The 27,027-nt window shown below is 54.7% G+C and overlaps 10 protein-coding genes across 10 annotated transcripts; 4 read left to right on the top strand and 6 right to left on the bottom strand.

Annotated features, from left to right (window-relative positions):
• Positions 1-171: 171 nt before the first annotated feature.
• Positions 172-2,185, top strand: P152DRAFT_408751 (transcriptional co-activator). The gene is made up of 4 exons (XM_033676930.1): positions 172-554; positions 608-882; positions 940-1,045; positions 1,103-2,185. Exons 1-4 carry the CDS (start codon positions 347-349, stop codon positions 1,765-1,767), a joined length of 1,254 nt encoding a protein of 417 aa, XP_033537771.1. The 5' UTR covers positions 172-346; the 3' UTR covers positions 1,768-2,185.
• P152DRAFT_454382 (pre-mRNA-splicing factor) lies at positions 2,163-5,337 on the bottom strand. Its single transcript, XM_033678581.1, has 2 exons — positions 4,741-5,337; positions 2,163-4,612 (listed from the first exon to the last, which is right to left on the bottom strand). The coding sequence occupies exons 1-2, from the start codon at positions 5,100-5,102 to the stop codon at positions 2,179-2,181; spliced, it is 2,796 nt and encodes a 931-aa protein (XP_033537772.1). The 5' UTR covers positions 5,103-5,337; the 3' UTR covers positions 2,163-2,178.
• A 391-nt stretch (positions 5,338-5,728) lies between these two features.
• On the top strand, positions 5,729-7,816 carry P152DRAFT_111970 (concanavalin A-like lectin/glucanase). The gene is made up of 4 exons (XM_033673637.1): positions 5,729-5,997; positions 6,059-6,761; positions 6,824-7,394; positions 7,456-7,816. The coding sequence occupies exons 2-4, from the start codon at positions 6,147-6,149 to the stop codon at positions 7,581-7,583; spliced, it is 1,314 nt and encodes a 437-aa protein (XP_033537773.1). The 5' UTR covers positions 5,729-5,997; positions 6,059-6,146; the 3' UTR covers positions 7,584-7,816.
• On the bottom strand, positions 7,733-9,804 carry P152DRAFT_454384 (dihydrolipoyl dehydrogenase). The gene is made up of 5 exons (XM_033678582.1): positions 9,649-9,804; positions 9,517-9,596; positions 8,982-9,464; positions 8,713-8,934; positions 7,733-8,661 (listed from the first exon to the last, which is right to left on the bottom strand). The coding sequence occupies exons 1-5, from the start codon at positions 9,782-9,784 to the stop codon at positions 8,044-8,046; spliced, it is 1,539 nt and encodes a 512-aa protein (XP_033537774.1). The 5' UTR covers positions 9,785-9,804; the 3' UTR covers positions 7,733-8,043.
• Positions 9,805-10,529: 725 nt separating this feature from the next.
• On the top strand, positions 10,530-14,801 carry P152DRAFT_463806 (uncharacterized protein; the record flags this gene model as incomplete). The annotated part of the gene is made up of 5 exons (XM_033680523.1): positions 10,530-10,683; positions 10,737-11,515; positions 11,565-13,053; positions 13,688-13,765; positions 13,834-14,801. The coding sequence occupies 5 exons, from the start codon at positions 10,530-10,532 to the stop codon at positions 14,799-14,801; spliced, it is 3,468 nt and encodes a 1,155-aa protein (XP_033537775.1).
• A 30-nt stretch (positions 14,802-14,831) lies between these two features.
• Positions 14,832-16,364, bottom strand: P152DRAFT_470190 (WD repeat-containing protein; the record flags this gene model as incomplete). The annotated part of the gene is made up of 1 exon (XM_033680949.1): positions 14,832-16,364. The coding sequence occupies one exon, from the start codon at positions 16,362-16,364 to the stop codon at positions 14,832-14,834; it is 1,533 nt and encodes a 510-aa protein (XP_033537776.1).
• A 250-nt stretch (positions 16,365-16,614) lies between these two features.
• Positions 16,615-17,034, top strand: P152DRAFT_454389 (uncharacterized protein). Its single transcript, XM_033678583.1, has one exon. The coding sequence runs from the start codon at positions 16,843-16,845 to the stop codon at positions 17,014-17,016; it is 174 nt and encodes a 57-aa protein (XP_033537777.1). The 5' UTR covers positions 16,615-16,842; the 3' UTR covers positions 17,017-17,034.
• A 3-nt stretch (positions 17,035-17,037) lies between these two features.
• P152DRAFT_427959 (uncharacterized protein) lies at positions 17,038-17,912 on the bottom strand (the record flags this gene model as incomplete). The annotated part of the gene is made up of 3 exons (XM_033677316.1): positions 17,038-17,432; positions 17,575-17,668; positions 17,742-17,912. 3 exons carry the CDS (start codon positions 17,910-17,912, stop codon positions 17,038-17,040), a joined length of 660 nt encoding a protein of 219 aa, XP_033537778.1.
• Positions 17,913-18,395: 483 nt separating this feature from the next.
• On the bottom strand, positions 18,396-19,940 carry P152DRAFT_111857 (uncharacterized protein). Its single transcript, XM_033673636.1, has 4 exons — positions 19,279-19,940; positions 19,122-19,186; positions 19,024-19,066; positions 18,396-18,962 (listed from the first exon to the last, which is right to left on the bottom strand). The coding sequence occupies exons 1-4, from the start codon at positions 19,448-19,450 to the stop codon at positions 18,790-18,792; spliced, it is 453 nt and encodes a 150-aa protein (XP_033537779.1). The 5' UTR covers positions 19,451-19,940; the 3' UTR covers positions 18,396-18,789.
• A 695-nt stretch (positions 19,941-20,635) lies between these two features.
• P152DRAFT_112027 (Rho GTPase activation protein) lies at positions 20,636-23,699 on the bottom strand. The gene is made up of 7 exons (XM_033673639.1): positions 23,341-23,699; positions 23,149-23,282; positions 22,848-23,096; positions 22,212-22,799; positions 21,902-22,162; positions 21,108-21,852; positions 20,636-21,045 (listed from the first exon to the last, which is right to left on the bottom strand). The coding sequence occupies exons 1-7, from the start codon at positions 23,543-23,545 to the stop codon at positions 20,885-20,887; spliced, it is 2,343 nt and encodes a 780-aa protein (XP_033537780.1). The 5' UTR covers positions 23,546-23,699; the 3' UTR covers positions 20,636-20,884.
• Between the last annotated feature and the right edge of the window lie 3,328 nt (positions 23,700-27,027).

Below are 27,027 nucleotides of genomic sequence, written 5' to 3' on the forward strand. Positions count from 1 at the left end.
TATCTATTCCCATTGCCATTGCCGCTGTGTTGCTTATTACAGTGCTGCTCTAAAGCATTATAGACCCTGACCGGGTGTGGCTAAGGGGCCTGGTGTGGCTGAGCGCCAAGATCTCATCGGTCATCACTCATCACCACTTCCAACCTCCATTATCATTTCACCTTGCGCTTCCGAATACCCCATGTGAATCCATCGCCCACCGCCTATGCAAATTCACTCTTGATTCACGTGCACAAGATGCTGGAGCGGGTCCGTACCGCTGCCGCAATCCAGCCAATTTTCCTTTTCGATACGAACTAGCCATAGAATCCATCGCCCCGGTAGATCGATCGGCCGTACTCTCACTATGGCGACCATTGTCCCCTCCGCGACGACGACGGTGACTCCGGCGCTCAAACCATCACAATCGATGCCGACGACGGCGCAGAAGTCGAACGGGACAAGTGCTCCGACTGCCCCGCGCATGGACCTGGAGCCCATCTACACGGCCCTCAAAAACACCATACCGGAACACTGGACGGAATATAAAGTCGCTGTCAGCGAGTTCATTCTGGGTACGTTGCGCACAAATGCGCTTCCCTTCGCATACAGTATCTGACTCCAACAGGCCGTCTGGACCAAGATGAATTCACTAGGCGAATAGACCCATATATCAGCATTGACCCCACCCGGCTACACCATCACAATCAATTGATATGCGCCATTACATACAACTGCGGGCGCGATCCCCCAGAGCCTGGGGTTGCCGCTTGGGTGTCTGCCAATGACAAGCCGCTCACCGCGCCAAAGCCGACGTCGGGTGATGCAGCGGAGCACCGATTGAAGACGGAGGTGATGCAGCTTCCCGCTCGAGATCGGTTTAGGCTTAAGACAATACAAGATGTACGCAGATACAAACCTTTCAAGTTCGAGATAGAGTTGCTAATATGCTCACGGCAGGATCCGTACGATGAATTAGGGAAGACGTTCAATGACTACCATGCCGCTCGCCAGATCAAGATACCAGATATTGTTCCCACCTCCGCAGGTGGGTTCAACAAGACAAGTAAGGACTGCTCCCTCCTTGTATGGTGGAAAATAGACTAACCATGCATTCTTCTAGACTGGGAACTCGAAATCCGCAAACACTACACCCAACCCCTCTATTCCGAAACCAACGAATTCCCCGACGTCGACTCCATCCAAGGCCGTATGGTCCCGATCTGCTACGAAGAAGGCCTCGGCGGCGGCTGCGCGAACGGGTGCTCCGAATTCCTCAATATTGCCTCCGAAGCCTTCATCAAAGAAGCCCTAACCGTCTTTCTCGGCCGCGTCCGCTCCAATGGCCAGAACTTCATCAAAACCCGCACGTTCAAGCGGCGCCTCGAACGCGAGGAGTTCCTTGCGCAAAACACAAACACGGTGGTCCAGCGTAACGCCGAGTGGCTGCTGCCATGCGAGGTCGACGCGATGCAGGAGTGGCGACCGCTCACGTTGGCGGATCTGCGGGTCGCGGTACAGCTCGGGGAGAGCTTCTTCGGGCAGGCGCCGTTGATCGCGCAGCGGATGATGGAGCGGTGGCCGGAGGCAGACGATGAGGATCCGCGGTGGAAGAAGGAGGTGCCAAAGACGAATGGGGTGCATCCCGCGGCGGCAGAATCGGGTGTCAATGGGCATCGGGAGGAGGAGGGAGTAGGGGATCAGGATTTTGGGTGGGTAGGGGCGACCGGAAGTGATCGTGATACGTTCCTTTCGGTACTTGATGATTGCCTTGCCGTGGGTCAGTAAGGCTAGGACCAATATCAAGGGACGTGAGCGGAGTAACGGTGTTGCATAACGGATGTTTACAGATAGGACTTCCTATCGTGGTCGTCCGTGGAGGATTCCTCGATCCTTGCCCATGCCCGTCGATACTGATGTACGGCTTTATCAGTCATTGTCGGCGTTTTTGTGTGCTTTTTGCATCTTTCCGGCGCCAAGGGAATGGTTCAGATGGGAATAACGAAGCCGGAGTTTTTGGATATGGGTGCTCACGATACCCTGGGCATGGGCGATCTCATGTTGAACATGGCGGTTACATTGTCGGAGGGACGAAGGTGTTGTGTGACGATTACTATTCCATGTCATAATATGTCCCGCCCGAGGCGGATGGAACTACCGCCTGGCCTTCTGCTATCAAATTACGTGCCACCAGCAACATCACACCGACTCCAGCTGCGCCGCCGTGAGTTTCAATATGTCCTCCACGTTCTTCACCTGCGCGTTGCCCGGATCCTTCGCGACCCGCTGCCACACCTCCCCATGCTTCGGCTCGTTCGCCACGCACGTCCTAATCATCTCCGCCCGCTTCTCCTCTGTCCCATGCTGCAGTAGGAACTTATAGTACCACGCCCACGTATCCCCCCGGTCGCTGTCCAGCACGACTGCCTTCTCGAACCACTTCGACGCCACCTCCAGCTTCCGCTCCGCCCAGAAGATGCGCGCCAGCGTGACGAACAGCACGGGGTCGTTCCCGACCTTTTCTATTGCCTCCTTCGCCGCCGTCTTGCGCTTCGTGCGCGCCTCGAAGTACAGGATCTTCTCCCCCCAGAGGAGCCCGGAGCTGGGGGCTTCTTGGAGCGCCTGCGCCATGAGCCGGTGGGCGTTGTCCATGTCGTTGGCGCGGCGCTCCAGGCGGACGGACTCAGTCCACAGCTCGGGGTTATGGGGGACGGCGAGCCGCGCGCGGTCGAGGATCGAGCGCGCCTTGACGATGGTGCCTTGGTTTTCCTCGAGGCGGGAGGCGAGGAGCCAGAGGGGGACGGAGCGGGAGCACGCCCGGGTGCCGGTCGAGTAGGCCTGGCGGGCTTCGGGGACGCGGTGGAGGCCTTCGTAGATCTGCCCTTTCATCATCCACAGCTTGTCGGCTTTCGGGTAGAGTTGGAGGCCCTGGCTGACGAGATCTAACGCGGCGTCCGTGTCGCCGTGCACCCGTTCGAACGTGACGCTCTTGATCCATACGCGGTCGGTACCGGCTTCGCGTCGCGCGTCGGCGAGAAATCCTCGCGCGTGCTCGATCTGGTCGTTGTCGGCCTCCAACTTCACCGCCGCCAGCCAGATGTTCTCGTTGTTTGGGTTCTGTGTGAACGCCCTTCCCAGAACGCGTCGGGCCTCGTCCGTCTCCCCTGCCGACCACCGCTCTTTTGCCAGCTGCAGCCACATCTCCTCGCTGTTCGGACAGGCTTCGACTCCCTTCTCGAGCAGCTTCAGGAGCTCTTCATTCGCGCCGTGAGAGCGCTCTAATTCGGCAGCGGCCAGCCAAACGGACTTCTTGTTCACGAATACCCGTAGCGCGTACGCATAAATGGCTCGCGGGGTTTCAAGTCGTCCGCGGTGGATGCTATGCTGCGCATCTTCCATCCATATCTCTCTCCGGTCGTCATCCTCGTCCAAACCCCAGCCAAGGGTTTCGCGAATAATGGCACCGCATGTGAGGACGGCGCCCTCCGCCTCGCATTTCTCTGCTTCTGCAATCCATTCTTCCCGTTTCAGCATCGCCGATTCTCTCGCTAAAGATTTGATACCACGCTCCATGACTTTGTAGACCATGTCACGGTGGCCCATTTGCTCTTGTAGACGGCCTGCGGCCACCCAGATCTCGTGGCTTGTAGGGACCGCCTTTCGCGCCTTGTTGAGAACCACTTGCGCATTCTCTGGGGTTTCGAGTCGGGCCAAAGCGAGCCACAATTCGATCGAAAGCGGTATCTGCTCGGTCGCTGCTGCAAGGAGCATTTTCGCTTGGTTCGGATCTTCCTCCAAGTTCACCGCCTCTTTCCACAGGCGCGCTGACATAGGGACGTTATCCAGCGCTTGCCGTAGAACCTTCTTCTTCGCTCGCGTGTCAGTTTCGAGATTCATCGCCGCCAGCCAGAGGTCTATTGATCGGTCATTGTACAAAATTGCCTGCGCCGCGATGATCTTGGCGTTGTGTGTATCGTTCAAAGCAATGTTCTCGAGCCACAAGTCCACATCCTTCGGGCACCTCTTACAACCTTCCGCGATAATGTTCCTCGCCGTCACCTGGTTTCCAGCGACTTTCTCGAGTCTCGCAGACGCTCCCCAAGCCGGTGCGTGCTTCGGGTTGGTCTTCCGGACGGACTCCAGGAGTTTCCGTACGCGCTGGATCTCGCCAATGTTCAGTTCGCCGGCCTTCATCTCGGACTGCACGAGGTTCGTGAGGTAGCCCTTTGGGTCAATCGTCGTCGCAGTACCGGATTCCGTCTTCGTTCCGGGCGCCTCCACCGCGTTGTCGAGCCGGACTTGAAGCATCTTCTCACGTGCGGCGCCAAGCTGGACGAAATTCGTCATATCCCCCCCAGGCGCATCCCCAGCTTGGGCATCATCCGCGATGGTCGTATCCATCTGCCCTGCATCCCTTGCGGCTGCAATGACCGTATCCGGAACGGCATAGAATCGTTGTCGGAGATTCTGCTTTGCTCGTCGATTCTTCCCCGTCAAGTCACCGACCTCGGGGATACTCTGCCATTCCTCGTCCGTGACGCTTCCCAGCGCTCGTTTTAAATCCGCGAACTGTTGCTGGATTTTCGGGTTGTTCCGCTCGAAATCCTCGCGCTCTTTGTTCTCGCGTGCTTCCCTATACGTACGGACCGGTCTCAGGTTGGTAATCTGCCCGTTTAACAAAACAAAATCCAAGGAATTGTACGCTCAAGTATTGACAAAGGGATGGATGCCAGGGTAGGAAATGAAACGGGCTGTACTAACCGAATGATCTTCCGTCTCTTGTTCATCCTCTCATCCACGTCCTGGTATATCCGATCCGCCTCATCGTCGTCCCGATCGTACGTGCCACTAGCAAACAAGCCCACCTCATTCTCTGGGTCCTGATATCGTTCGTTGTCGTCGTTCTCCTCTGGTTTCTTGTCGGGGGCGCCGTAGGCAGTTGGTGCCGCTGCACCCACCTGGGCGGCTCGCTTTGCGATCGCTTCCTTAATCTGCTCTTCACTGGGGCCTTCGCGTGCAGGACCTAGATCCGATCGCGTCGTGAAGCCGGTTGCGCCACGACCAAGACCGGCTACATAGTTCTCGGGAGCCGGCTGGCCCAGGAAATCTTTCCGCGCGGACATATTGAGGTCGCGAACAGGGTGTGTTTGTATGTGTCGAGTGGCGGTTCAGAAATTCATATGTATCAAGAACAGAATGGATTGCCATCAAATTAGTTGAATCCTGGAGGTTGAATGTCGCGTGGTCACGTGATACAGCTTCTTCACCAATGATCCAGTACGGGATGGAACGCTTAGTACTCCGTTGATCGCGATACTCACTTTGGATGACGGAGGCTGAGAGGGAATTCTGCTTATGGGAAACCACGAGGAAATCGGTTTCAGTGATCATCGCGGTGATATAATTGCTACAACAGTGGAATTGATATGGGCAGCGCAGGCATCACTGATTGGTCGGATACCCATAATATGGCCTTATTGCCTAATTAAGGCAGCAAAATGACATCTGCGGATTCCCTTTGCACTGTAAACATCAAACTGTCGGTTACAGAGGAATTACAAAGATCACTTTAGCGAGAACCGTATTGACCATAGTATATATCAGGTCCTTTTCTTGTGTTCCATACAATCGTCTAAAAAGTGCAAGCATTGAAACCCCATCTTAACCGCAGAGTGTCTCAAACTTTCAATCATCCTCCATCTTCCACCCCCTGCACCTCCATCGTTCATTGCAATCAATTCGCCGGACGTCAATTCGACAATTACTTTGGAGGCCAGCTGGCGACATTGAACTTGGAATCTCCTCTTCCCATTCTATGACATATTTTAACGAAATCTTTACGACGTTGGGATTTTCTTTGCTTTCATACGACCTTGTTCTGGGACTTTGAGAGCTGCTATCGTTTGCCGCTTGTTGACGTCGTGGTAACATTGGTTTGCTGGAGACGCAACGTGTGTCGGAACAACACTGGAGGTTAACTTACCTTGGGGGGCTATACTGTGTTTGAGCTTGTTTGGCGTATGTTCTTCTTGTTTTACAGTCCCATTGTCCTGGGGTGTCCAAGGCTAATGGCTTACAGTTCACACGAGAGCTACTCTCCGTCATACCAAACTTCCATCCCTCTCCTCCAACGTACTCTCCCAACCTTCTCCTCTCATAACGACAAGATGTACATAACAACCCTCTTCCTCCTCGCCCTCCACTCCCTCCTCCCCCCCGCCTCTGCCGCCACCATCATCGACAACCTCAGCTTCGGCCACAAAGGCGACCTCTCCCCCGACCGCCGCTCCCTCCCCGGCTGGCGCGTCACCGGCGAAGGCCACACCCCCCCCATCCTCTCCGACCGCATCATCCTCACCCCCCCGGCCCCAGGAAACCGCCGCGGGGCCCTCTGGACCGACGCCACCAATACCCGTGCCGAGTGGACCGCCGAGGCGCACTTCCGCGCCACGGGCCCGGAGCGGGGCGGCGGGAATTTTCAGCTGTGGTACGCGCGGGACGGAGCGGCGGCAGTGGGGTTGGCAAGTTTGTATACGGTAGATAAGTTCGATGGGTTGGTGGTGGTGGTGGATCAGTATGGTGGACATGGGGGGACGGTGCGTGGGTTCTTGAACGATGGGACGAAGAGCTTCCGGGATCAGCAGAATGTGGATTCGTTGGCGTTCGGGATGTGCACGTTTCCGTATCGGAATCAGGGGGCGTTTTTGGGGTTGAAAGTCGTGCAGACGCGGGACGTGTTCGAGGTGGAGATTCATGGGAAGTCGTGCTTTAAGAGCACCCACGTACGTCTTCCTCAGGGACTTGGCCCGTTCCAATCCGAAGTCGATATTGACGTGTGATTCAGGTCGGCCTCCCCTCCGGTAACCAATTCGGCTTCACCGCCGGATCCGCCGAGAACCCCGACTCCTTCGAAATCGCCCAATTCCTCGTCTCCGATACCCCCTCCGCCGCCCCCCCACCTAGCAACGACCGCCGCAGCGTCGAGCACGATGCCAGCAACGGCAAACCGAACGACGCCTCCAGCTGGTGGGACTGGAAAGACTCGCAGAACTCCCCCGCGTCAGCCTTCCGCACCGAGGAGCAGCGCTTCAGCGACCTCCACGACCGCCTAACCACCATCAACCACGACATGACGATCCTCTATGACGCGCTCCTCAAGCTCGAGAAGCAGATCAGCGACCAGAGCGGCCGAGTGTTCGACGAGGTGTCGAGCGTACATCGGCGAGTGGACGCACTAGAGCGGGAGGTGGGGCGGGGGAACGTAGGGAAGCTAGGGAAGATCGAGGGGATTGTGGAACGGGTGCAAAGGGAGGTGGAGGGGAAGGATTATAAGGAGATTTTGGACAAGATTCATGCGGCGTTGCATGAGAGTCATGCGACGCTGATGTATAGCTTGCCGGCGCACATGTCGCAGAGTACGTACCCTCCTGCCTACCCACGACGCATCACGACCGCCGTTTGCTAACTTGAATCCAGGCATCTCTGCAGCGTCGCCACGGATGGGCTTCTTCCTCTTCATCGTCATCGTGTTCCAGATCATGCTGGCGGCGAGCTACTTCGTGTACAAGAAGCGGAAGAACGCCATGCCGAAAAAATACCTATAAATGATGGGGTTGTTCGGGACTGGTATAGCTTTTATTTGCACAGCTTTTTCTTGCACGTTTGCGGATATCATCTTCGTCTAGCCAGGTCCTACTATCGGTACGTATCTAGTATCTAACGGAACCAAAGCATGGGATGGAGTTTCAGGTGTGGATATGAGGTCGGGTGTTCTCTCGCAGGATGGTCTCACCCAGGTCACTTTTACGTACATATATGGGTTTCCGTTCGTACCTTATGTACAAATACACGCGTGCACTTCTTAGTAACGCGAAATTTGCATACTTTGTTACAGCGTCATCTATGCCACGAATATCCTACAAGACACAAAAGTGCTCCAGCTTCGCCCTGCCGAAGATATTTTACCCCCTCCTCTTTCCACCCCCGGAATGAACCTACGATGCGCTCAAGCAACATGAACTACGATATTCCCACCTTTCCTCTGCTTTCTTCTTTCTTTTCCGACTAGAAATGAATCGCCTTGTCATACGTCGCCATCGCCGCCTCCTTCACCGCCTCCGACAACGTCGGATGCGCATGACACGTCCTCGCCACATCCTCGCACGACGCGCCATACTCGACCGCCAACGTCCCTTCAGCAATCAGCTCGCCCGCCGCCGGCCCGACGATATGCACACCGAGGACCCGATCGGTCTCCGCATCCGCGATGAACTTGACCAAACCCTCAGAGTCGAGGTTCGTCTTGGCGCGGCTGTTCGCGCTGAACGGGAAGGTCCCGACCTTATACTTGATCCCGGCAGCCTTGACATCCTGCTCCGCCTGGCCAACCCAGGCGACCTCCGGGTAAGTGTACATGACGGAGGGGATGGCGCCGTAGTTGACGTGGCCGTGGCCCTTGGTGATGTACTCGACAGCGGCGACACCTTCTTCCTCGGCTTTGTGCGCAAGCATCGGGCCGAAGGTCACGTCGCCGATCACGCGGATGTGCGGGTGCTTGGTGCGGTATTCGTGGTCGATGACGAGGCGGCCGCGATCGTCGGTTTCGAGACCGATGGACTCGAGGTTGAGGCCTGAGGTGTATGGACGGCGGCCGATGGCGGTGAGGACGACATCGGCATCGATCTGATACATGTCAATAGGGAAATAGTTTAAGGGTAGGAAATGTATGCTTACGGTCTCGGCTTTACCGCCCTTCGTTGACTCGACGTTCAGTGAAATGAGCTCGCCGGTGGTGTCTCCTGTCACAACCTTGGTGTTCAGCTTGAACTTCAGGCCTTGCTTCTGGAGGATCTTTTGGGTTTGCTTTGCGATCTCCTCGTCCATACCCGGGCCACCAATGCGGCCCAGGAACTCGACGACGGTGACTTCAGCGCCTAACCGAGACCATACGGAGGCCTGCAGATGTTAGTTATGGCCAATCAATCAGACGGGGGAACCCATACCATCTCGAGACCGATGATACCACCGCCAATGACCAGCATCTTCTTCGGGACCTGTTCTAAAGCAAGGGCACCGGTGCTCGTGATTACCCTCTTCTCATCCACCTGAAGCCCTGGGAACGGCGACACTTCGCTTCCGGTTGCAATGAAGATGTTTTTCGCACGCAGCAGCCGTTCTCCACCCTCCACCAAATCCGCCTTCACGGTGTGTTCGTCGACAAAAGAACCTGATCCCTTGACCCATTCAATGTTGTGTTTCTTGAAGAGGAACGCAATCCCCTTCGTCAACCCTGTCACGGACGTGTCCTTGGCTTTCATCAATTGCTGAATGTTCATCTTGACGTCGCCGACTTCGATTCCGCGGTTTTTCGTGTCATGGAGGATCTGGTGGTACAGGTGCGTGTTGTTGAGAAGAGATTTGGACGGGATGCAGCCGACGTTCAGACATGTTCCGCCCAACGCATCGCGCTTTTCTATACATGCCACCTATGTATTGTCAGTCGTTGATTTAAGGAAGAGAAAGGAGGAGCGCCATCACCTTCAAACCCGCTTGACCGGCTTTGATGGCGGCGACATAGCCAGCCACACCTCCACCGATGATGACAAGATCTTTCTCTTCTACACCACGTCAGCAATGCTCTTCATATACCGTAGACTTCTTCATACTAACCAGCTTCACTGGCATACCCTCTTCGGAAGTTGGCCAGGGCTCCAAAAGCTAAAGGGTTCACGATAGCGGACTTTGTGCTGGTCAACGGTCTCAACAATGGTGACCGCGCCGATCGAGGCACTGTGATTTTGAACATGTTGCCAACTTGTACAACACCAATTGGTGCGGGAACGGATGGAGTGGTAGTGTCTATATTATAGCAATGGAGGGAGAGGCGAAAAGGATGAGACGGCTTGAAGCGGATCAACGAAAGAAACGTTGGTGGTGGCCATGTTCTTTCCGCCGCCGGCTGTTGCTCTCCCTGTTCGCTCCTTCCTTGTTCCACTGAGGATTGTATCTCATGTGGCTAGTGGCAATGGACGTGTGGCGCAGGCGGTCCAGCGGAGATTTAGTCAGCACTCAGCAGAGGTTTGGTTAGTCAGCAGCATTCAACCACTCTACTGTCTACACTACACGTCACCATAGCAGAGAACTGGAAGCAGAGGCGGCAGCAGAGATCGCCGCGCAATTAGATACCCATCGTTATATCCGGTTTGCAAAGGCTATCAAGGGCATGTACTGTTCCTATTCATAAAATCCCGGTGCTTGACGATTGGACAATCCAGGTGAAACCCGTATTAGACACCCAGATTGGCTCTGAAGAATCCATGCCAAGAAAGTCTATGAGAGCTCCAGTCGTGCGTTGGTAGAGGGACTGACGGCATCCATAACACTTCCGGTGACAATCCCATTTCACTAAAGTACTACATCTCCCGTGTCTTGAAACCTTCTTCTTAATTACTCATCCATCCGCTTGTGCCACTGGATTAGACTTTCGTATTGGAATGCTCCGATAGGCCCAGTCCCGAGATCTAGACTCCCCATGAGAGTGTCCCAAAGCTATGGAGGGCTACGGTAGCGATGACAATGAATTCGTAGATGCGCCGGAGAAGAGAGCATCCCGTCAACTACCCGCAGACCTTCCCACATCTCTCGATGATCGACGAACCCCCGCTATTCACAGCACCGAAACCGAGATATATGATGCATGGCAAGGTACAATACCAACTCTTCGGTATCATAACTATTGTAACTAACGGATTGCGAAGGGCAATCGCAGTTCCTCACCACACCGGTCCCGGCGAAGCCGTTCAATTTCAACCTCGCTCTCGACGAGCCGGATGCCACCACGGCGCAGCATCTAGAAGACAATGAAAACAAGATGGTGGAGATGCTCGCCAACCAGGCAAGGCTGAAGTCCGACAGCGCCGGTGGCAACGAAGTCGCCATTCTAAAGGACGAGAAGCTGTCCGAGAGTGAGAGACGGGATATTCTGCAGGGGATGCTCAACATGGCGGCGTCGAACGGGGAGGCGGAGCGGGTTCGAACCTTGGTGACGGGTCCCACGAAGGAATATGTGGATGTAGATGCACCGGACCAAGAGGGGACGCCGCCGCTTATATATGCCAGCTGTTTCGGGCATCAAGAGGTTGTGGCGGCATTGCTAGATGCAGGTGCAGATGTGGACAAGCGGGATAAAAACCAGTGGACGGCGTTGATGTGGGCTCTAATCGACGCAACAAGCAAACATAAAGCGATCGCGAAACTACTGTTGGACCATGGTGCCAATCCCGACGTTAAATCGTCCAGCGGCCGAAGCGCGCTGGATTTCATACCACCGAACGGCGACATCTCGGCGTATCTTCATGGTAGCGGCTACTCGATAGGCAGTGCCGGGATGACGGATGACTTCTACGACCGTGGACTGTCACAGGATCGTTTTGAGGAGGAACTGGCCGAGAGCGAGCTCCGGAGGCGAATGATGATGGAGAGCGCAATCAATCTGGAGGTCGATCTTGGGAACCTTGGGCTTGATGAGCAGCCGGAGGTACGTGCTCAGTCGTTGCTCTCGTCCGCCATCGTACTAACAATAGTAGACTCTCGAGGAGCTGGAAGAGGAAGGCCAGGAATTTATCTGGGATCGCTGCCTCAATGACCAGATGTTTGTCTTTCAGGAGCCGGATCTAGAACGAATACTCGACATAATCATCACGAACATGACACCGCAACGATCACCCTCTCAAAAGCCGGTTCCAGCCAATATCCTCTTCCTCGCGGCACGATACGCTCATTATTACGTGGGACCCGAACTCTTAGAGAAGCTCCTTGTCACAGCCATGGACAAGATCAACAACGTGGTGGAACGGCATCAATGGGATATGACGATATTGGCATTCTGGATATCGAACGCAACTCTCCTCCTACATTACCTTCGAAAAGATGCTCAACTGGTGGAATCCACCGTGGAATTCCAAGAGCAGTTAGCCGATCTCATCAACGAAATCTTCATTCTTATCATCCGAGATGCCGAGCGTCGCATGGACAAAGTATTGGATGCCGCCATGCTGGACCACGAAACGATCCCCGGGTTCGAAGGCGTGCATTTCCAAAACGAGTGGAAGATCTTCCGCACCAAACCGAAAATCAAAGAAGAACCGCCCGAAAAGCGCTTCCGACCTCCCTCGCCGAAACGACGAGCCCTCCCCTCCCCTCGAAACATCACCTCGCTTCTCTCATCCACCCTTTTCGTCCTCGACCTCTACGACATCCACTCCGTCATCACCGCCCAGATCCTCTCCCAGCTCCTCTACTGGCTCGGTAGCGAGCTCTTCAACCGCGTCATGTCCAACCGCAAATATCTCGCGCGCACCAAAGCCATGCAAATCCGCATGAACGTCTCCTCCCTCGAAGACTGGGCCCGCGCCAACAACCGCCAACCCGAGCACTACGAGCACGGATCCGTCACCGCCACGGGCGAGAACACCGTCGACGCTGCCAAGCGGCATCTCGCACCCGGGATCCAGCTCCTGCAATGGCTGCAATGCTTCTCCTCTCTCGGCGACGACCTCGAGTCACTCGTCGGCACCTTGCAGCAGCTCCCGCGCCTCAATCCGCAGCAACTCCTCCACGCGGTGTCGTACTATCGCGCCGAAGTGGGCGAGAAAGGCCTCACCAAGAGCGCGAAGGACTACCTCGGCTACCTGCACGAAGAGCACACGGAGCGGAAAGCGCTGGGGAAGAAGGCCGCCGCCGCGAGCCACGCTGACGCGCCGCCGTCCCCGCCGAAGCCGCCCGCCGACGGAGCAGACCACCCCGCCACCCCGCACAAGCGTCAACGCAGCTCAGGCGACCAAATCGGAACCCCGCGCACGCCGCTGACGCCCAGCCAGCGCAGCCTGGATGAAGCCCCAGAAAATCTCCTCCTCGACCCGACGCACATGCTCCCGTTCGCGCTGCCGAGCTCGACGGACATGCTGGTGAGCTACGGGGCGGGGTTCGGGGGGCTGGATCGGGAACGGGAGCGAAAGTATATACCAACGGTGCCGGCGGAGTTTTTGGGGAAGCTGGATGCGGAGGGGGGAGGAGGTGGGTTGGGGGGGTATGATCGGCGGTGGGAGGAGTGAAGGGGGTGGTGAGGATGACCTGCATTGGGTTTGGGGGATGGGAAAAGTATGCGCTCGGGTTCGAGGCATTGTGGTGTTGGGATGTAACGAAATGCATATCCTCGAAGCGAGACATAATATTCATCTGGACCAACAGTACAGTCGCTTAAAGTATTCGTCTTGTTTGCTTACCGTATGATGTAGTTTGCCGGCAACATGAGAGTTGCCGATCCATCCATTCAATTCGCCCTAGATCGTAACATCGATATTTCTACCAAGGAGAATCTAAACCAAATAATTCCTCTGGATCCGAGAATCGGAGTGCGCTCTCTCGGCCCGTGTAAATCGCGACATCGTATTACTCGACATGCTCACCAACCGATATTATTACACAGCCGACTCACAGGATAGCAACCAAGTGGGGCAGCGGGCAAGTCCGATGCCGTATTTAACAGCACGACTTCGCGCCGACGGAGCACGAAATCCTCCCATTGCATTTCCCTTTTCCTTCTAATTGCCTCAAAAAGTTTCCGAAAGCTATTAGAAGGACTCGGTATATATCTGAAGATCAACCATGGCACGCAAACGAACTCGACCCGCCGCCAATGGCGCTGCAGCGAAGAAGGCCAAGCCATCTGGCCCGCAGCTTGTCGCGGCGGATAAGATCGACGAGACGTTCGGAGGAAACAGCATAGGTACGTTGAACACCACCTCACTTCATTTCTATTTCTATTTATCTATCATAATCGCTAATACACACCAGACCTAATCTCCCAACCCCTCGGCTCCAAGATCCTGGCCTTCTCCGACGAATGGTTCGCCGCCGCCGCCAACCTCACCACGAAAACCGCCCCGGTGCGCAAACCCGGCGTCTTCGTGCACTCGGGCGCATGGTACGACGGCTGGGAGACGAGGCGGCACAACCCCGCGCCGTTCGACTGGGTGATCATCCGGCTGGGCGTGGCGAGCGGGACGGTCACGGGGGTGGAGATCGACACGGCGCATTTCGACGGGAACCACGCGCCGGAGATCGCGGTGGAGGGGTGTTTTGCGGAGGATGATGCGGTGGTGACGGGAGAGGGGTTTGAGGGGTGGGAAACGATTTTAGGGAAGCAGGAGTGTGGGCCGAATCGGCGGCAGGCGTGGGTGCTGGAGAAGGCGACGGAGAAGGCGTATACGCATGTGCGGCTGCAGATGTATCCGGACGGAGGGATCGCGCGGTTTCGGTTGTACGGGCAGGCGGTCCCGGTGTTCCCGGACGACAAGGACGTGGTGTTCGAGCTGTCGGCGGCGGTGAACGGCGGGATTGCAGTAAGTCGGTCGGACGAGCACTTCGGGGTGAAGGAGAACCTGCTGCTGCCGAACCGCGGGATCAACATGGGCGACGGATGGGAGACGAAGCGCACGCGCGGGGAGCATGTCGATTGGGTGGTGTTCCGCCTCGGCGCGCCGGGGACGATCGATCATATCGTCATCGACACGGGGCACTTCCGCGGGAACTTCCCGCAGAAGGTGCAGGTGTTCGCGATCCAGTCGGAGGGGGATCCGGACGCGGACGACGAGGGTTGGGTGGAGGTGCTTCCGCCGCAGAAGTCTGGTCCAGATGCCGAGCACCGGTATGAGAAGGACCTGCAGAATATTGACCAGGCGTATTCGCATGCCAAATTGGTCATCATCCCTGACGGCGGTGTGTCGAGATTCCGCGTCTTCGGGAGACGAAGCGTAGAGTAGATACTCTATACTTCAATCCAAACGTTCTGCTCACATAAACAGAGACAGTTTGCCACTCCCGTTCCCCCCCGCTACCCAATCGCGCGTCGGATGGAATTGCGCGACAGCCGGGACGGCGGTGATGCTGTCGTGGCCCAACTGTGCCAATTGCTCGCCCTTGCTGGTGTAGATATCGATGAACCGGTCCATGTTCCCAATACAGAATCGCTGAACGCCATCTTGCGGATCCGCCTGCCACTGCGCACGCAAGATCGTCACCCATCTCCCCGTTTGATTGTTGTGCTTCACAACGGTCGTCGGCTCCATCTTTTCTTCGGACAGAGTATGACCGGCCGACCACTTTGCGCACGCTCCGAAATCGTAGATCTTCACGGTGTCGTCGTAGGATGCGGTTGCGACCTGCCCCACGGAATTGAACGACGCGTGCGAAACGCTCAGCCGATTGGCATGCTCCCCAACCAACGCAGGAAGGGACTTGCTGATCTTCCGTAAGTCCCACAATTTCATCGTGCGGTCGAGAGATGCGGTCGCCAGGAAGTGCGGCTTATTCGGATGCACGGAGAACCCGCCGATTTTCTTCTCGGAGAGCTGGTAGAGCGCGTTCGTCTCGGACATCGGGGTGCGAAGGTCGTGCATCCCGAATTCGCCGTCGAGGGTCGAGAAGTAGAGAAGGTTCGGATCGCTCTTCACTAATTGAAGCCCTGATATCGCATTCTCCACCTCCGGATCGGCGGGAGCGTATACTTCCGTCGCCACTCCTTTCACCAGATCCAGCACGCGGATCGATGAGTCGTAGGAAGCGGTATACAGATTATTGGAATCTGCCGGCCCTATTTGCATAGCACAGATGGTCCTTGTGTGGATTTTGAAGGTGGTCACGGCAATGGGAGCCTCCTCCACCTCGTCGTCGTCATCATCCTCTGCTTTGATATCGGCGGGACGCTCCTGAGCGCCGTCGAACAGTCCCAGATTCCCCAACTTATCGCCCGCAAAAACCAGCGGCTTCTCCGGATTGGGATGAAACGTGAGCGAATACACCCGCTCCGGCGTCAGCTTAATCCGATTCGGCTCGACGTCCCCCCACAGCGTCAGCCCCATCATCCGCTCCCGCAACTCCCTCAAGCCCCCATCCGCCGTCTCTTTGACATCGTCCACCGTGAACGTCCGCTGAAACTGCTCCGGAAAACCCCCATCCCACCCCGTCCCTCCTACATTCACATCCACCAATTTTAACTCCCCACTCACCCTCATCCGCTTCGCCCGCTCTGCCGCCCGCCTCCCGTCATCGATCTCCTCCATCTTCCGCTTCGCGGCCTCGCTATCTGCGCCGATCCCGCGAAGGCGCGATGACACGCGTCGCGGAACAACTTCCTCCTTCTCTTTCTTCGGAGCTGTCTTGCGCTTCGAGGATGACGGGGCGGTGGGTTTATTCGGACGCGACGGGCCCAGGCCGGCGGACGCAGCGTCGAGGGCGAGGGAGCGAAGGAGGGCTTGGTTTTGGGCGATTTTTTCTTGGCGCTGGCGCTCGTAGTCGCTGATGGGGGTGGTGGAGGCGCGGGCCATGATGGCGAAGGAGTGTGGTCGAATTGTAATGGTATATGGTTGTTGGGGCTGTTGAAGGAGAATTGGGACGGAAGCCAACGGTTGATGAATTATTGGCGACGACGCCACGCCAGACGGACGCGTTGACGCGCGCGATCACGTGGTGACAAATAGAACCAAAATCGATATCACGATCTAACAAAGCCACTGTATTATTATGCTAATATTAGATGACGGAGCAGCAAGATGATATCTCTTTACAAGCTATGGTACATACGATGCTGTCTCCCTCTATAGACCATAAATATTGATGCTCAATCTGCACCTTCCACCACTCCGATTGCACCGTCGACTTCCTCGAACGAGCGCATCCTTATAGCATTCTTGACTCATCCTCTCATACTCTCTAGACACGGTAGCATTTGGGAGCCCCCAGACAGAGTCACTGAAGGTGCCGCGCCTCTGCAACCGCTTCTAGGCGTTTTTGTCGCTGAGTGACATGGCCAGATACCTACTCCCTTCCTCCGGATGCAGGCAACCTCCATCGTCCACGTCCTTCTCGCCCGAGGGATATTGTATTCGCCAGTCTCCCACCTTCATTCTCCGCGGCATTTCCGCCTTTGACAGATCCCACCCGTTCTTCTCTACACAGCATTCATTTCAAACCAATTAACCCATTCCAACCAATGCCCCCTCACCCACCCTCACCCTTCAACCCCACCACATGCCCCCCCACCCTCCCCGCCCTCTCTACCCTCCCTACCGTCTCCGTCAACCCCCCCTTCAACTCCACCAACCCCCCCGTCCCCACCTCCCACATCTCTGCCACCTCCTCGCCGCGCGCCGGTTCCGTCAACGCCAGCCGCTCGCCCTTCGCGTCCTCTATCATCGTCTCCTGCTGCGCGGCGAGTTGTTGGTCCTGCTGTTCGCGGCGCGCGAGGAGTTGCGTCTGGTAGGTGTGTGCGACAGGGTGGGGCCCGGTGCGCCGGAGGTCGGCGAGTTTAGTGGTGAGGGATTCTTTAGTGGATTCGAGGGCGCGGATGCGGTCGGCGAGGCGGGTGTCGAGGGGTTCGAATTCTAGGGTGGGAGCTGTGGTTAGCTTGATGTTGGGAAGGGTATTATGTGCATTGCCTAGATAGCAATTGTAGTAGTACGCCCCGCTTCCGAGTGGTCCTCGCAGCGTCTATCGTGGTAGTGGAGGTAAAGAGAGAAGAAATGAAGGCAGAAGTACCTTCACCCTGATCCTGCGGCTTAATCCCATCCTTTTCATCCATCCCATTCACCGTAACATTCGCCCTAACTCCCTCGAACGTCGTCCGAACATACTATCCACTCACATGTCAGCTCTTCCATCCACATCCAATTCCCCGCCTATTTCTTCCTTTCGGCCCCACCTACCTCATCAATCAACCCCTCCACCTTCTTCCTCAACTCGTCCTCCCCCTCCGGTGCCGCGCTGGGCGGCAGCGCATGGTCGATCTTCTGGCTGGCGGCGCGGCGGACGTTGGATTCGATGTAGGCGAGGTCGGCGGGGGATTGGAGGTCGATTTTGCGGAAGGTGGGGTCCATGGTGGATTGTATTCCGAGGTGTATAGGTTGAAATGCAAAAGGCGATGGAGAGCGGATTGCAGTTGGTTAAGTATGCTGAGGTTGTGGTGAGTTGATGGTTGATATTTGGCATTGTTTTGATGCGAACCAGAGGTGCAGGGATGATGGGCTAGTTATGCAGGGGTCCCTGTCATGTCGACAATGAGGGGTCTCTAGATGCCTTGCTGCCTTCCTGCCTTGAGATGCGGGGCGGTGCTAGGCCCGCTGGTGGCTTCAGGGCCGCATATATCGAGCACAACTCAGGGGACTCCTGCTGCACGACGCCGGGTGAATTCGGCGATCAGTATCCGGGCGATATCTATGCCACGAAATAAGGTACCAGTATCCTAAGATGGAATATGATAAGGAATTATGACTGAAATGAGATACAGCGGCCTAGAACAGTCCGATGGCAGGCCTATATTATCTCAAAGACAACGAGTTCCGACGAAAGCTGAGTGAAGATAGAATCCATACCATGCCTCACGAGTTCAATATATTGCGGGGTACACGTCCTTTAAGCAATAAGGAGAGATATCCCACGAAGCCATGAATCTCCCCTTTGTATCCGTATCCGTATCCGTATCCTTCTCCATCCTCATAACCCAATCCCAAAAACGCCCCGATTCCCAAACCTATAAGCCTGACTCCGTAATCCGTATAATCAAATAAACACCCCCATATCCGTATCGAGCCAATCCGACCGGCTCGGCTCGCTGACGCCGTGGCTCTGCAAAAGGAATGTCATGATTCACGTCATCCCCCCTCCTTCCTGCTCGGATGAGTCCAGAAAGTGTTCCCGCGTGTGTATGTGTTTGTGTATGTACTCGGGATGGAGTTCCATGATCGCGTGGATCCGTTATGAGGGGAGATATGACGCGGCTTCCTCGTCCGTGAGGATGATGTCGGTGACGGGGTCTTGCTTGTGTTCGAGCTCGGTGGAGTCACGCTCGGCGTAGGAGGGAAGGAAGATGTCTACGGTGGGTGGACGTGTTAGAGTCGTGGTTGCTAGTGGGGTGGAGTGTGGTGGGCCTAGCACGTAGACAGAATGAAGCATCAAGCCAGGTGCAAGGTCGATTAGGGGATGAATTACCTTGGTTCCAGTCGAATCCTTGAGATGCCTTGACGCAGGTAATCTAGGAACTTGTTAGCCATCGTATGAAATGAACCGACAATTCCAAATCAACTCACTAATCTCGGTGCATCCGGATGTCCAACATTCACAACCGTATGCTCAGCCTTCGAGAAAGCGGCGCCTAGATCGAACCCCCGTTAGCTCCAAGTCGCTATCTCCCGTCTACAAAAATTGACAATGCCATCATTAAGGAAATCGAACAATAGTACGTACTCAAGAAACTCGGAGTCCGCTGATGTGATCCCCGGTACGGCGACCCCCCCGCGCTGCTCGACAGGGAGAAATCCGATGAGGAGCCACTGCTGGAGCTGGCTCCGGGTTGTGTAACGGGGATGGAAGGGGGACGGGTGGATTTACGTTGGGGGATCTGGATAGAGGAGGACATTGTGGGGGGTGGTGGTCGGAGCTAATAGTACTGGGGGGGAAGGTCCTGGAAGAAACTAGGGCGGATTCTGTCGGTACAGTTCTGGAGCTCGATGGAGTGTAAAATGTGAATGAGGCTCTTTGTCAAGGCAGCAGTGAATGAACTACGGCTGGTGAAAGAGTGCAGGGTAGCGGTGACCCTCTCTCATGCACTGCAAGAAGATCCAAAGGATGATCGACTGGTAATGTAGCTGGAATCTGTGAAAGAAGATGGCGATTTGAAGTGGGAAAGGAGGAAGTCAAGTGCAGGTCGGATGGTGTTTGGGACCGATGGCAGGTGATAACTAAGGGTTGAGGGATGAGAGCTTTGGATATTTGGGTTCCGGTTCCTTTCATGCAGCCTCACTGCCAACTGTAAGCTCCAATGAGGGCGATGCCTGGGATGACTCCATCACTTGATTTACTACCGCCATTCACGGAACAAGAGTGCCGAAAGGGCTCTGTTGCTGGTGACTCAGTTGAGTCAGAACTGCACTGCCTTGCCCGTGCCAACACGTCACAGTCAGAACAGCTAGAAAAGGGGGCAGGGTAATTAATCGTAGCTTGGTGGTGGGTATGAACGAGGATCTGAATCCCCGTTTAAAATCAATTGGAGGATATTGCATCTGGGGAATCGGACCCTATTCAGATGGTCATATATAACAGCGAGAACAATCGGCCGCTTTTCCATTGTCTCCTCCGCATAATAGGAGATGACTAGGAAACTAAGAAAAACCCCACTTGAACTTCAAATCAAGTGTTTCCATGATATTACTACTAACTCGCTCACTAGCTAAATCGTACATTAATCCATTCATCCGTCTCTTCCGTCCTCTCATCCCCAATCCCTTCATCAACGCACAAAAACACCATTTCCAACCCGCGAACGGAGAAGCGGACGTACCCAAAAACAACGCCATCCCACACCCGACGCGCGGAATCGATGGCGGGCGATAATAATAATCAAGAGCAATTCCACCGCAGGAATCCAATCCACCGCATCGCGAAAGCCTGCCAGCAAGCTCGCAGGCAGCCCACGCTCCCCTTCCGAGCGACCCGACTTTGGTCGACCATCAACGAGAGGGGATAAAGCGGCCTTACTATTTCTGAAGGGGTAGGAAGCAGCACGGCGTAGAAACGAACCAGAAGTCGTCGAAAGTGTGAGCGTATTACAAAGTTCTTCGAGGACACAAGAAGCAAGATCGAGGGGTGGAAGAACGATGGTGAAGATCCAAGGGGGTGGGTGAGTGTCGACTCGGTCCATCTCCTCCCTTCCTCGAAGAACGTGCTAAAGGGGGTATATCGGAAAAGCGTCACGGCTCCTACCCATACTATCCGACCCCAAAAAACCGAAAAAGCGCAATGACCAGGAAAGACGTGCAGGGATGTCGCCTCCATAAGCGGGAACGGCGAGCGTTTATCGGCCCTTCTTCCGGGAGAAACGCTTATTGAGCAGCGCAAGCACCTTGGTGACGTTGAACTGGACGTATTCCAGATCCAAGTCCTCCTGGTTATCTTTCTGCATCTCGAGGAGGTCGTCGAGCTTCAGGTCGAGTTCGAGTAATCCGCGGTTGCGTCCTACAGGGTACCGTGGTTAGTAACTGTGGCGGAAGGAAGTAGAAATAAGATGGAATGCGCACCCTTGTAATGCAGCGAGATCACAAACGTCCCTGGAAGCGGGCTCGTGAAGTTGAAGAAGATGTTCGCCCGCCGGTTCTCCGGCACGTTACTCTTCTGAATCACCCCCTCCTTCTCCAGCTGCTGATGCGTGAACTTATACGGCCCCAGCACCTGCTGCTTCTGCTGCTTCCGCGTCTTCCCCTCACTCTGGCTGCGCACGTTATGCAGGTAGCTCTTGTACGTCTCCAGCTGCGACACGAGGTACGCGTTATGGTCGCGGATCGTCCGGAACACCTCTTCCAGCTTCCGCGACTCCTCGATGACCTTCTCCTTCATGCTACCGAGGTGCACGAGTTCCTGCTCCACTTCGTCGCGTAGGAGCGCGAACGCGTCGTCTTTATCGATCACACCCATGTCTTGCAGCTGGCTGAGGAGCTCCATGCTGCGGATGCCCTTCTTGACCATGACCGAGTCGTTCTTGGTGGTGGCGGCCGCTTCGGCGACGCGGTCGAGGCGGAGGGGTCGGCGGGTGACGGTGGTGCTGGGGGGGAGGCAGCGGAGGATCATGACGAAGGTGGATTTCGCTTCCATGAAGTACACTTCTTCTTGCGTGATGTCGAGGGCGGCGGTCACATCGTCTAGGGAGGTCTCCCATTTGCTGAAGAGGGGGAGCTTGATAACGCGGTTTTCTTTGCGGAGGAGTTGGGCCGGCGCGGCTCCGAGTTCGGCGAGGAGCTGGCTGAGATGGGATGATTCGTCTTTGGACTGCAGGCGGGTTAGCAATTTATACCTCCAGACCAAAGGATTGACGAACCAGCTCGGCGATATGTTTCTCAAGAAGGGTATGGGTGGCGTAGATTTCGTTGAGTGTAATGGACAGCTCGAGGTCGCGTTTCGAAAGTGCAACATAGTTATCCAGTTCCAAGCTCTCATAAAAATCTCCGACCTCGCAGAGATCAAGCATGAACTTGTTGATCCGCTCCTTGTTTTTATGGATAAATGGTTGCAGCTTCACCATATAGGGCTCCTTGGCATATGATGGCTTGTTCGCCAGGTTTTGGAGCATCTTGGCAATCTGCAGGACATTAGCCTTGTCGTGCTTCAATGGTGAACGCAAGTCTTACATAGGTCAAGGTTCGTCGAGGGTTCTCCCCGGGGGTGTTGTCGATCAGCATGTATGAGCGAGGAGTGACGATGGCGGGATTGATGAATCGTAGGAAAAAGAAACCACCAATGAGCGTGCAAATGGTATGGTCTTGTGCATCGGGATACTTTCGTTTCGACAAACTGCGAATCTGCTTGCAGATCCACCGGATGCCGTACGGGGTCTCCTCGAGTCCATCGATAATCGTTGTCAAGAATGAGGTGCCAATCTCCATCAATGTTGTCAGCCGGGGCGCGATGATCTGCTGAACCGTCTCATTCTCTGCAGCTTGTTCTTGCGTGACGCCTCTCGGTAGATGCGGTGGCAGGCTGCCTTGCTTGGCGTAGATCTCTTCCACCATTTTCTCGTATACTTTCAGAGGGTTGATCTCAAGATCTAGATCTTTCAGTTGAATCAGCGCATTGATTCGGTCGGCGAGAACGGTCTTGAGGTAACTTTGGCCAGGGCCTCGGCGGGTATATGTGGTCATCATTCGAGAAACGGGGGTGTTAGCGCGAAGGAGGGATGAGTAGTCGGAGGTATGGTCGAATTGGTAGGTTAAGACAGACTGCGTTGGTAAGTATTGCGCTCTTCTGATCACTGGGACAACACATACTTGGAACATGGTCAACAGCAGATGCTCTTCGCGGCTCTCATACTGATTACCATAGATGGTGAACATGACGGTTTGAAGAAGGGAGTCGATTTCAGCCAAAGATACCAAGCGGCAGAGGTGGGCGATATGGCGCGGTTCGCATTGAAGGAGGAAGAGGAGATTGCCGTATTTCTGCGTCTTGTCGTCATTTGGGAAATGCCCTTCCTGAACCTCCATCGCATCGTCCAGATGGCTGGCCATCTCATCTCGCTGTATCCCTTGTCAATGTGGGTGTATGTGAATGGAATGCATGAATGCATACCTCCTCCAGCGCCATTCGATTCTGAATAAGAAGCGCAATTCGCGAATCCAGATATCGAACATCTTTCTCGAGCACGAAGTTCTTCTTCGATTGAGACGAAATCTTCGATTTGAGCTCGCGCAGAGCTTTCTGTGCTACATGACGAACAACGATTAGTGACCACATCCACCCAACGGGCATGGGGAATCAAACCTCGCGCCAAATCATCTTCAATCTCCAAATCCTTCTCCTTCGCGCTCATCGACAAGTATAAGGCCGTAACGGAATATCGCTTCGACTGGCGCACGGAGCGCGCACCATCGTGGGACGACATGGTGTTTTGCCGAGATACGGGATGGTAGGAGGATGAGGACGAGGTCGAAGCCCGCGATGGACCTTGAAGCGTGGCAACGGACATAACTTATTTATGCGCCGTCGATGGGACAATTGACGTGTTGACAGACGACTCGTCGGATTGCGCTGCAGAATTGAAGCTGCCGATGGTGGCAGACTTCGACTCCCTGGAGGGGAGCTCTGGCAACGTGGATTGTTGGGTTGAGTTCGGTAATAGCGGTGTGCGCTTGTACTCGTATAGTATGTTCGTGCAGGTAGAAATGCTGTCGTTACCGTTGTAGGTTTGTAGTCGGCAGTCTTTGGAGGGGTCTGAGGTGAGTTCGTGATGTTGTCGTGGACGATTATAATCGTGTTATCCACTCAAGCTTGTCGATGTCCACCGGGTTACAGCAAGACTGGGGCCACAGTGAGGGGAAGTTGCTGACAATAACAGGGCCGTGCAAGTGTTTCACGAGTCAGATCCGGATGGCGCAAGAGGAACAGATGCGCGAATGGGAAGGCGAAGTAAGCTTGCTCTCCTCGTGGACGGTTGCGGCAATCGGAATCGTCGTTGGTCGAGGTGCTCGTGAATGAGAGGGAGAGAGCCCCAGTCGAGGCAATATGAGAGGTATCCAATCGTCGAGTGGCGGGTAACAGTGCCTGTCCCTGTAGTTGCAGCGTCGCAAGGCAGTCAATCAATTTGAGTGCTAGACCGCTGGCGAAGGGGTGGATCTGAAACCCCAATTACACGTCGAAGGAGATGGCGATAAGATTGAGGATAGAGTAGGAGTGAGGATGGAGGGTAAGTTAGAGATGCGTATTGGACGGAGTTGGTGTAAGTAAAAAGGAGGGATGCTCGAGGTGGAGGAGTAAAAAGTGATGGCTGAAACGATATGGGGACGGGGAAGGGCTGGCGGGAGCTCACGGCACCAGTAGGGGGGGACAGTAGGGTTTGGTGGAAGGTATTGACTATTGAGGGAAGATGAGGAGAAATGCTTAATATTATGCAGGAGAATTGGAAATTCGGAGTTCCTGAACGACATGGAGAGCGGCGCCAGGTGGGGATTACTCAGGAACACCCGCTCTTGGAATACATACACATTACCTACGCCCTGGGCTACGGTAGTCGTGGGTAGGTAGCGTCACAGGGAGTAGCTAGTACCTAGGATAGTTCCCATTCATGTTGAATTTTTAGTATTATTTACTCCATTATTGCAGCACGGGAGGGACGCTAATAGAAACCGACGCTCTTCTGTGACACGGCAGAACACCAATATCATGGGATGGACACAACCCCCTCCATGACAACCTGATCCGTGATCACTGCCCTGATATCCTGCTTGCCCTACCACGTAACAACAGGAGACTACAGGTACTAATCCAAGGCATGATCACAGTGACTCTATCTTTCTCGAGTATTCTCCCTCTCTGCCATTGTGCCCCATTGTTCTAATTTCCTCCCTATTCGCAAGCGACACACAATAATCGGAAATCCATACCCACAATGATGCCGCCACACGCGGGACGTCTCCGATGGTCGGTGGGGCATCGTGGAGAGCAAGCGGGGAATTTCGTTGCATCCAAAGTGGGCTAATCTCGAGGAGATCGGGGCTTGCGCAAAACCCACCAACCCGCAAACTCGCGAAAAAGAAAGGAATACTCCGTATTCAACAATAGATCGGGGATGGTGGACTGTTTGCGACATGCATCTGCCCTTTGGTAAATCGCCCCATTCAACCCACGAGGCCACGACATCATCCCTCGCGGGTGATAAGACAGTAGGTAATCCACAGGGGATGGGCAAAAAGCTGATGGCGATTCCTTCCATTGGCTTTGCTTGTTGATCTCCAGTCCAACACCCATCATGACCTGGCTGCGTTTCACAAAGGTGGATTACTGATTAGTCGTTTTGTCGGTTGGAGAGAGTCGGGAAGATGGTTGATCCATCTGACCAGATCCCATAATATAATGCATCAATTAAGATGATGCTCGCCCTAGGTATCACTCTGCACACTGCAGGCTGCAGTCTGCACATATTACTGCACCCTGAGTCCCCAAGCATCCGGTCGGCCGAACGATTCTGGTCGCTCTTACCTCTCGGGACTCGAGAGTCAAAGACGCCATCCTCAAGATGGTGGTGGACTGTTGGCTTCCAGCTAGGAATGGATGGACATCCCAGAGATACCTATTCTTGAATCTATCGCATGATGAATGACGGTGACGGATATGGATACACATGCAAAGAGGGGGCACCGACCATCCTCTGATCCATCATCCCCTCTCCCTCTCCCTACCGAGCAAGCCAGCTGAACAGCGGCATACCGTCTGTATCGAGCAACGCGTGCCTGGAATCGCAGCTCAATTGGGAAAGGGGCGCCCTTCGGCAGCCCAGCAGCCGAGCGCCATGCTGCCACTTCGATATGCACCTGAAAATCTACCAAACCGGGCTGCTCTTTTGGGTTTTTCGGCTCGTGTCGAGTACGGTTTGGGGGGATCGGATTGGACGGGACGAGACGTGAGGGGCGCGAGGGATGCATCCAAGAGTTGCGTGCATTGAAAGGATCTGAGATCAATGCATCACGCAGATGACAGACCGCGATCTTTTGTTTTTGTTAAGCCTTCCTGTCTCCCAATCGGCTCAATAGAGTAACTTATATCGATCAATCCATATTCGATTAGAGATGGGCTAGTTACTCAAGAGATAAAACGTGAAACCTCGAGGCGGAGGGATCACGGTATGGGAATTAAGGGGTCCGTCGTCTGACCATCAGGAGTGGAGTTAAGGCGAGAGGAACAAGAAATGATCGACGCTTGTGTTGCATACATAGTACATAGTAGAGATCCGTCACGCCAAAATTTCCTTACCCTGGGCCCTGATGATTATTTGGTAGTTATTTAGATCGACTACCACCGCCTTCTCCATGATCTTTGATATTTCATCAACCCAGAGAGTGCAGCGCTGCGTGTAACTGTGGCACGACGTTAATATTGCCCCTGCCCAATGCCGACTAGCTAAGAAAGTTAATGCCTCCATCGACTGAGCATGTCTTTGTTCGGTAAACATATCCGTTTGAGAGAAGCGTCAGGACGATGGCATAGCCAAGTTGAGGGAACACTCGCTGCATCGAGTGCCTTAAAAGGCTCGCAGAATCCTACTGGTCAAGTAGGCCAGCTGTCAATATTAACCATGGCACAAATTGGAGAGAACGGATATCGGTATGGTCGGTGTTCGTTGAACTACCTCCCATCATACTCAGACGGCAGGCTGCGTCGATCAACCAGTGCTTCTTCCATTCTCCCAGGAGTCATTGAATTATTTACATTTGAAATTTTCGAGTCACTATTTTCATTAATAACATGGTAATCAGTCATTTCACCTTCTTCAAGAGTTTTGGCAGCCGCTGCCGAAATTTTTGCTAGCGACTCAGGTCATTCGTCCACAGATATGCACTGTTATTCTGCAACCTGGAACGGAAAGACGAGGACCGTGGCATATTTAAACATTGCAACCTATTTCTCGTTCAACAGAGTAGCCAGTAATGAAAAAGCTTCCTGTATAAGCAAGCC

This window comes from Eremomyces bilateralis (genome assembly GCF_010015585.1).
Source record: "Eremomyces bilateralis CBS 781.70 unplaced genomic scaffold P152scaffold_2, whole genome shotgun sequence".
In the NCBI taxonomy this organism is placed as follows: domain Eukaryota; kingdom Fungi; phylum Ascomycota; class Dothideomycetes; order Eremomycetales; family Eremomycetaceae; genus Eremomyces; species Eremomyces bilateralis.